We start from the raw sequence: 8,626 nt of genomic DNA, 5'->3' as shown, positions 1-8,626 counted from the left end.
TATGACAGCCAATGTGACGTAGCAGTCAGGGCTTCAGAGCATGGGAGAGGCTGCAGGTGTGTGGGGGGTGGAAAGCTGAAGAGTGAGGGGGAAATAAAGGTAGGTGGATGGTTGGCTGGGAAGGAGATAGGGTTGCCAACTCCAGGTGGGAAATTCCTGGAGATGTGAGGGATGGAGCCTGGAGAGGGTGAGGTTTCAGGAGGTGTGGGACCTCGGACAGGTACAAAGCCATAGACTCCACCCTCCAAACCAACTATTCCCTTCTGGAAAACCATCGTCAATCTCCAGGTGAGGGCTGGAGACCACTCAAAATTACAACTGCTCTTTAGGGTAGCAGAGATCAGTTCCTCTGGAGAAAATGGTAGACTCAGTGTCATTATACCCTGCTGAGGTCGCCACAGCAAATTGACACTGAGTGTCCAAGGCCAGGGCATTCGCCCAGAGCCTCTTTCTAGTGGTCGTTGTATTTATTTCCACAACGGGCCTTTTTCCTAGTTTACAATAAAATAATTAAAACATATAAAATGCTGCTAAAACCAGTTAACAATGATGCACTAAGTGCTCGTATTGTTGTTGGTGGATCAACGGTGGCGATCATATTAGTTCTTTCTACTTATAAGCGGTTCCTAGGTTTACTCCAGGAGTCTTTCAAGCGGCTAGCACAGGCTGATATAGATTCCAGAGACAGCAGGGCTTCCTGTCCAAGTTGTTGATGATGTTCAATAGTGGTGGCGGCTCCAAAAACCTAGCGGAAGAGCTCCGTTTTACAGGCCCTGCGGAACTGTAAAAGGTTCCGCAGGGTCCTAATCTCTTCTGGGAGCTCGTTCCACCAGATGGGGCCACCACTGGGAATGCCCTGGCCCTGGTTGTTGATAGCCTGGCCTCCTTAAGACTTGGGAGGGCCAATCGGTTCTGGGCCCCTGGATGCAGTGCTCTCTGGGGAATATGTGGGGGAAGGCAGTCCCTAAGATACGTAGGCCCCTGACCATAAAGGGCCTGTGAGATGGGTATCTGCCCTTGTTTGGAGCTGTGCATGGAAGTAGCCCATCAGCACAGGTGTCATCCTCCAGAGGTACAAACGGTGCGCCCTCAGGCAGTTTTGGGCACAGGGGGAAGGCTGAAACTGAAACTCCTACTCTCCCCCATCTCATGGTCCAGATCCAAACCACAGCCATGCAAACTCAGGAAAAAAAAGTTCCCCTGCTCCTCACCTCCAACTGTCGGAGTTGAAGTCAGACCAGGGGAACTCAGACCCCTCAGACCGAGAGTCACCAACATGGTGCCCTTGGGCGATATCGTGCCCGCTGACACCTTTTAGAAAGTGAGCAGGGCCCAGTGGGGCTTTTGCCCAGCAAGGCTTTTAATTGGCTGTGAAGATTAAAAAAAACAAATACATTACTTTGGAAGCATCTGCCACCACAGCTCAAGGATCAGTTATGGTGTGACTGACGGTAAGCTGAGAGAGCCACCGTGTGGCTGGCTCCGCCTCCTGGGGCAGCCATTTTGTGGCTATGCCCACCATACTGTGTCAGAATTCCAAAAGTGACCACAGGATCAAAAAGTTTGGGGACCCCTGCCCTTGATATTACAAACTGTAACATGTAGTTTTGTTCTAAGAAATGGGATTTATCTGGAATGATGTAATTCCTTCTAGTTTTGTATCCAGAACATAACCAAAAGAGGAGCTTTGCTCATAAGTCACACTCTCTAGGTAGAGTGAAACAATTTTACAAACCCTGAAAAAAGAAGAAGAAGAAGAGATTGGATTTATACCTGGCCCCACTGATGGACCTCCTGATGGCACCTGGTATTTTTGGCCACTGTGTGACAGAGTGTTGGACTAGATGGGCCATTGGCCTGATCCAACATTGGCTTCTCTTATGTTCTTATGTACCCCGCCCTTCACTACCCAAAGGTGTCTCAGAGCGGCTTACAATCTCCTTTCCCTTCCCCTCCCCACAACAGACACCCTGTGAGGTCGGTGGGGCTGAGAGAGCTCTTGACAGAAATTGCTCTTTTTTCAAGAACAGCTCTTATCAGAACTATGGCTTGCCCAGGTTCATCCAGCCAGGTGCAAGTGGAGGAGTGGGGAATCAAACCCGGTTCTCCCAGATTAGAGTCCGCACACTTAACCACTACACCAAAAGGCCACGTTTAGTAACAAGTTAGGCATCAGAATCCCTTTTTTTTTCCTTCTCTTTCTTGCTCATACTCATGAAGCGCGGGCAAATACCTTCGGCTTCCATGTAGGAGATCTGAGAATCCGTCTGGGTGTTCATTTCGTCCTCTGTGGATTCATCCGGGAGTCCTGCTAATCAATTGAGGATTTGGAGAAATCACATCAGTGTGATGCTTATGTGAACATAAATGTAGTTTTTAAGACATCAAAATGTAATTGCACATCTGAAAAACTTACACATGCACATATGCACACATGCACACCAGTAATTAGGATAGGGGTATGCAACAGCAGATTTTCTGGGATCATTGAGAGGTTTGAGCACACCGAAGGGAGGGGCCATGGCCAGCCCTCCCTCTGAGCTGTGGAGTCTTGTGAGAGAGAAAAAATTCTACTTTGTCAGTTCCTGGCATTAAAGTTGTGAGCGAGCAACCTGGCTACTGCATAGAATGTTCAGAGTTGGGAGGGACCTTGCAGGTCATCTAGCCCAACCCCCTGCACTCTGCAGGAGCAGAACTGAAAGATAGCCCTTACAACATACCCGAAAGATGGTCGTCCAGCCTCCGCTTGAAAATGTCCCGCAAAGGAGCATCCACCACCTCCCGAGGCAGTCTGTTCCACTGCTCAACCACTCTTACAGTCAATACTCCCTCCAAGCTGTGAGCAAAAATGCTACTTTGTGAGCTACTGGCATTAAAGTTGTGAGCGAGCGATTTGGCTCCGTTTGCTCTGGAGCCCTCCTTCCTGAGCTGAGACAAAAATGTGTGAGCTGGAGGCTAAAACACTGTGAGCTAGCTCACACTAACTCAGCTTAGAGGGAACACTGGCCATGGCTCTGTGGTAGATCATCTGCCTGGAATGGAGAAGGTCCCAGGTTCAATCCCCGGCATCTCCTGTTGAAAGGACCAGGAGCAGGTGATGTGAAAGATTATATTACATTACATTACACTTTCAGCTTATATACCGCTCCTTCCCGAGGGCTCGGAGCGGTTTACAGAGAACATTTAAACCATTCTAACTAGGGCCACAGTGCAAGGGGAGAGATGAGTGCCTACCAGGCACCCGCAGCAGGGTTTTTTCTTTGTTGGTCTTTCGTGGTGGGTTCTTTCCGTTTCAAGGCGACGGTGTCTCGGCGGAGGTCTTTCTCCCCATAGCGACTCCTTCTGGAGTAGTTCTCACGGCACGCGACTATGCGACGGCTGTAGCAACTGGCCTCCATCCCATTGGCTCCGACCGTGCCATGTCGTCACATCGCCGCATCTCCTGGACCAATCTCTGCCTGGGTCGCTCGTTGCTTGATGCCGGATTACCGCCATGTTTGCCGGATCACCACCCGTCACCACCGCTCAGCCGCCGCCACTGCTGCACACCAATCCATTGGAAGGAGGGTGCCCCCCGCTCCTAGGAGCGGCTACCCATTTATCTACGTGCCTAGGGCTTTCGAACCGCTGGGTGGGCGGGAGCTGGGACAAGGACCGGGAGCTCACCGCGGACGCGGTGGGACTCCAACAGCCTTGTGGCTGTTCGGTGGTAGATTACTGCAGGCTTTTACAGCTTGCGCCACCGCTCCCTTTTCCTAACAACCCAGAGAGCTGCTGCCAGTCTGGGTAGACCATAGGGGACCTTGATGGAGCCATGGTCTGAGTCACTATTAGGGAGGTCCATGAATGTATGAGAAGTTAGAGACCCAGCCTCCGTCTACTGTTGGACAACCTAAAATTCCCCATCAGAGAATTCCTCCTGTTAGCCCGCACTTATGACTGACACTTGGACTCTGTTAAAGAACAGATCTATAAACTGTGATCAGGCGTTGTGTGCTTATTTGGTGACCTTGGATCAATACTGTTATAACTGGAAGGTCAGATTCCTTTTTGCTTATGTCAGAGATTACGGCACTCGAACCGAATCATTTGCAACACCTATCGATTGAAAGTTGCGGTCCTTTCCCTCGGGCATCGAGGGCCAGCAGTGTTCCCTCTAAGCTGAGTTAGCTCATAGGTTTGGGTTTTTTTAGCCTCCGGCGCACATACTTTTGTCTTAGCTCAGGAAGGATGGCTCCAGAGCAGTGTTCCCTCTAAGCTGAGTTAGCATGAGCTAGCTCACAGTTTTTTAGCCTCCGGCTCACACATTTTTGTCTCAGCTCAGGACGGAGGGCTCCAGAACAAACTAATCTATGCAGCAGCCAAATCCCCTGCTCACAACTTTAATGCCAGTAGCTCACAAAGTAGAATTTTTGCTCACAGGGCTCCATAGCTTAGAGGGAACTTTGCTCCAGAGCAAACTAATTTATGTAGCAGCCAAATTACTCGCTCACAATTTTAATGCCAGCAGCTCACAAAGTAGAATCTTTGCTTACAAGACTCCAAAGCTTAGAGGGAGCGTTGATGACCAGGCAAGGGGAAAAGTGGGGTTTTGTAGCCCTCGGAACCCAAGACCCCACCTGGTTCATTATCAGTAAACTACAGAAAAACATACCAACTGGCTGGTCCTGTTCGCCGACAGCGTCAGGCGGTGGGTGGGGTTCTTGTGTCGCTTTGGAATGTTGGGATGAATCTAACAGGTAAGAGAAAGACAAAGCAGGCAATAATTCTGTATGGGTTTCCTACTGGACACAGTTGATAGACAGACTCCAACAGGAGTAGGGTCGGCAGGTCCCAACTGGCAACCGGCGGGGGATGGGGGGACTTACCAGGCACGGGAGGGAGGCCAAGGCTGTTGGAAATATGTGTGTTGCAAGGTCTAAATTCAGTCATCATATGGTTAATGTGTTTACCTTGTGTGCTATTGTTTACACTGACCTGGAAGGGAGCCTGGCACAAAGCCAATGGAGAGAAAGCCCGGGAAAATGAAGCCTGTTTACTAACAAACATTGGTTAATGTATTTAGGTGATTTCCTTCCAGGGTCAAGAAGAATCTCCATTACCAACAGTGTGGTCAGCCAGTCTGTTGTTGTACTTGTAACAGCAAGGATGTAGTCTTAAGTGTTTTCGAAAGCAAGTAGATAAATAGGTACCACTTCAGTGGGAAGGTCACAGCGTTCCGTGGGCCTCGGTGTTTAGTCATGCCGGCCACATGACCACGGAAACGTCTTCGGACAGCGCTGGCTCTTCGGCTTGGAAACGGAGATGAGCACCGCAACCCTAGAGTCGGATTCGACTGGCTTTCGAGCAAGGGAAACCTTTCCCTTTCCCTTTAGAAATAAAGATTTTTACATAGAAAGAATATGCCTCCAGGGAACTAAGATCCATTGCAAGCTCTGAATATCTAACTATTTTTACCAAATTTTCCAACACAGGCTACATCACTGTTGATCCGGCGATGTACCGGAAGTGACATCATCACACTGTGCTGTTCTGGCAATGCTCTGGTATTTGGGCAAAAACTCTATGGTAAAAATGCCTTCTACTATATAGTCGACTCCTCCCCCAAATACCAGAGCATCGGTACGATGTCAGCAACATGATGACATCACTTCCGGTACAGGCTGGAAGTGATGTCGCTATGTCACCAGTGACATAGCCTGGGACTCCCTCCTGCTCCTGGTAAGTCCCCCCCACCGGCCAGCTGATTGGTTGCGGGGGGATCCTCTGCTTCCAGCTTGGGGGGGGGGGTTTGCTACCCTAAACGGGAGTGAATTTATTTCAAACGATACTAACACAGTCACACGTTATGTTAAGTAATTCTTAACACAATTTTGATACGAACGTATAAATCGATATACTCGGGTGGCAAGGCTGAGCCAATAGATCAAGGAAACAGATTTTTAAAAAAACAACACAAAACCCCTTGAGTGATTAAAAAGTGTTCCCAAGTAATGGGGAGGACGTTTACAAAAAGGGGGGGGCAGGTCCTTTTCTGTGATGGCCCCTTACTGGTGGAACGAGCTCCCGGATGACATCAGGGCCCTGCGGGACCATTTAGAATTCCGCAGGGCCTATAAAATGGAGCTTTCGATTAGGGAGCCGCCTTTTAACATCAAGGCCCTGGTCCCAACATCAACATCGGCAGCAACTTGACAAACAAGAGCCTGGCAGAAGCCTGGACTATGGCGGTAGGTGACCGTTCCAGTGTTGAGAGAACGCCACCATCTCTTATTAACACCTATGTTCTGAGAATGTATGATTTCATATGCTGTGATTTTAATTTAATTCTGGTGTTTTAACATATTCTGGTGTGCATATATATATATGGGTCATTTCCTGCAGGAGTGCACAGGAGCGGAGCTCCAGCAGTAAGGAGCCCAGGGGGCCGGGAACATGCAACAAGCCCCACCCCCTGCTCCCAGCAGCCCTCAGTCAGAGCAAGAAGCAGCCAGGTAAATTGCAGAGCCCCCGCGGCCCCCGGTCCAAAACAGTCCAGTGGCACCTTTAAGACCAAGTTTTATTCAGGTACAAGCTCTCCCTCCTCTGTGAGGACAGATCCACACGTTCCCCCCCCCCCAATAGCTAGCAATCCAAAATGGTCCAGTGGAGCCTGAGCGGTGGGTGTTGCCTTCTGACACATGTCCGGTGATGTCAGGGGTTGGTGTGGCATATGCAAATAAGTGATGCTAATGAGTTATGCTAATAAGCTCCTGCACCTCTTTTTCTATAAAATGACCCCTGGGTGGCTCTAACTTAAGTGGGTCTAAGTCCAGTGTAGGGTTGCAAGCCCCCAAGTGGGAGTGGGGGACCCCCCAAATTGGTGGGCTACCTCTCGGCACAACATCCCCAGTGTGATGACAACATATGGAAGTGATGTTATCATACGGGGGATGCTGCATGGCGACACTCTAGTGTTTTGGGCAAAACTCTAAGGTAACCATAGAGTTTCGCCCAAAATACTAGAGTTGCCACACGGCATGCCCAGTGTGATGATGTTATTTCTGTGTGATGTCATCAAGCTGGGGATATTGTGTACGGTGACATCACACACACCCCGCACTCTCGTTGATTTTAATTTAATTCTGGTGTTTTAACGTATTCTGGTGTGTGTATAGATGATAGATAGATAGATAGATGATGATGATAGATAGATAGATAGATAGATAGATAGATAGATAGATAGATAGATACATGATAGATAGATAGATAGATAGCAATGCGGCAGAGGAATGATGTAGGGGGGATGTTAGTGTATAATGAAACTACATCTAGAGTGCTAGACCTTCCTCTAACCTGTCCTTCTTAATGATCTTTGATGACTTTTCTTTGGTCTTTTGGTAATGAACTGTATTTTTCAGTTTATAGACTTGAGCAGTATAGTCCTTTCTGCCCCAGACAACCAACGCCCCTCCCTTATCAGCTGGTTTGATGATAATGTCTTTTCTGTGCTCTGTTTTCCCCCCCCCCAATAGCTAGCAATCCAAAATGGTCTAGTAGAGCCTGAGCGGTGGCTGTTGTCTTCTGACACACTTCCGGTGATGTCAGAGTGTGTGGCATATGCAAATAAGTGATGCTAATGAGTTATGCTAATGAGCTCCTGTACCTCTTTTTCTACGAAATGACCCCTGGGTGGCTCTAACTTAAGTGGGTCTAAGTCCAGTGTAGGGTTGCCAGACCCCAAGTGGGAATGGGGGATCCCCCAAATTGGTGGGCTTCATTCTGCCGCTGACCTACTGCTTGGCACACCCATCTCTCGGCACAACATCCCCAGTGCGATGACAACATATGGAAGTGATGTCATCATACGGGGGATGCTGCATGGTGACACTCTAGTGTTTTGGGCAAAACACTTAGGTAACCATAGAGTTTCACCCAAAATACTAGAGTTGCCACACAGCATGCCCAGTGTGATGATGTTATTTCTGCGTGATGTCATCAAGCTGGGGATATTGTGCATGGTGACATCACACACACCCCGCACTCTCGGAGAGCTCTCCCCCCACCCCCCGCCGGGGAGCAAAGAGGATCTAGCAACTCAACTCCGATGAAAGAGCTGGTTAATTTGAAGGAAGAATTCAAACCTTAACATTGTCTTCATTCAAAAAAACCCAACAACTTGTATTTTCACAAAGCTTGACCAGTTTTTATTAACTTATTCCCTGCTTTACTTCGCTTACCTATGTGTAACTTAAGTCCGATATCACAGCCCTGTTTGGTTATTTTTCCTGTTCGAGATCTGATTTTTTTAAAAAAATAATATTGCGTTTTTAAAATATCCTAACAGACTGACTCTGGGATTACAAGACTACTAATGTCATATTTTAAAATGGTTCTCCAAATGGGACAGTACCCAATTATTGTTTGCTTATTTATCCCCCACTTTATTTCTCAGTGCCAAGTGGCTTACAACGTAAGACCATCAGAAGAGCCCTGCTGGATCAGACCAGTGGTCCATCTAGTCCAGCATCCTGTCTCACACAGCGGCCAACCAGTTCCTCTGGAGGGCCAACAGCAGGGCAGAGAGGCCGAGGCCTCCATAAGAACATCAGAAGAGCCCTGCTGGATCAGACCAGGGGTCCATCTA

The 8,626-nt window shown here is 48.5% G+C and overlaps 1 protein-coding gene across 1 annotated transcript in view; it reads right to left on the bottom strand.

Annotated features, from left to right (window-relative positions):
- Positions 1-8,626, bottom strand: part of LOC107121919 (neuromodulin-like) — a 151,630-nt gene that overhangs the window by 33,230 nt on the left and 109,774 nt on the right. The window contains exons 5-6 of the mRNA XM_015424930.1: positions 4,655-4,732; positions 2,234-2,311 (exon numbers count right to left, since the gene is read on the bottom strand). Of these exons, the coding sequence (XP_015280416.1) occupies positions 2,234-2,311; positions 4,655-4,732 (156 nt within the window). The remainder of the gene's footprint in view (positions 1-2,233; positions 2,312-4,654; positions 4,733-8,626) is intronic.

Source organism: Gekko japonicus, unplaced genomic scaffold, assembly GCF_001447785.1.
Source record: "Gekko japonicus isolate JY-2015 unplaced genomic scaffold, Gekko_japonicus_V1.1 scaffold1671, whole genome shotgun sequence".
Taxonomy (NCBI): Eukaryota; Metazoa; Chordata; class Lepidosauria; order Squamata; family Gekkonidae; genus Gekko; species Gekko japonicus.
Note: the sequence above shows the minus strand (reverse complement) of the source record. Positions and strands in the feature narration are given on the sequence as shown.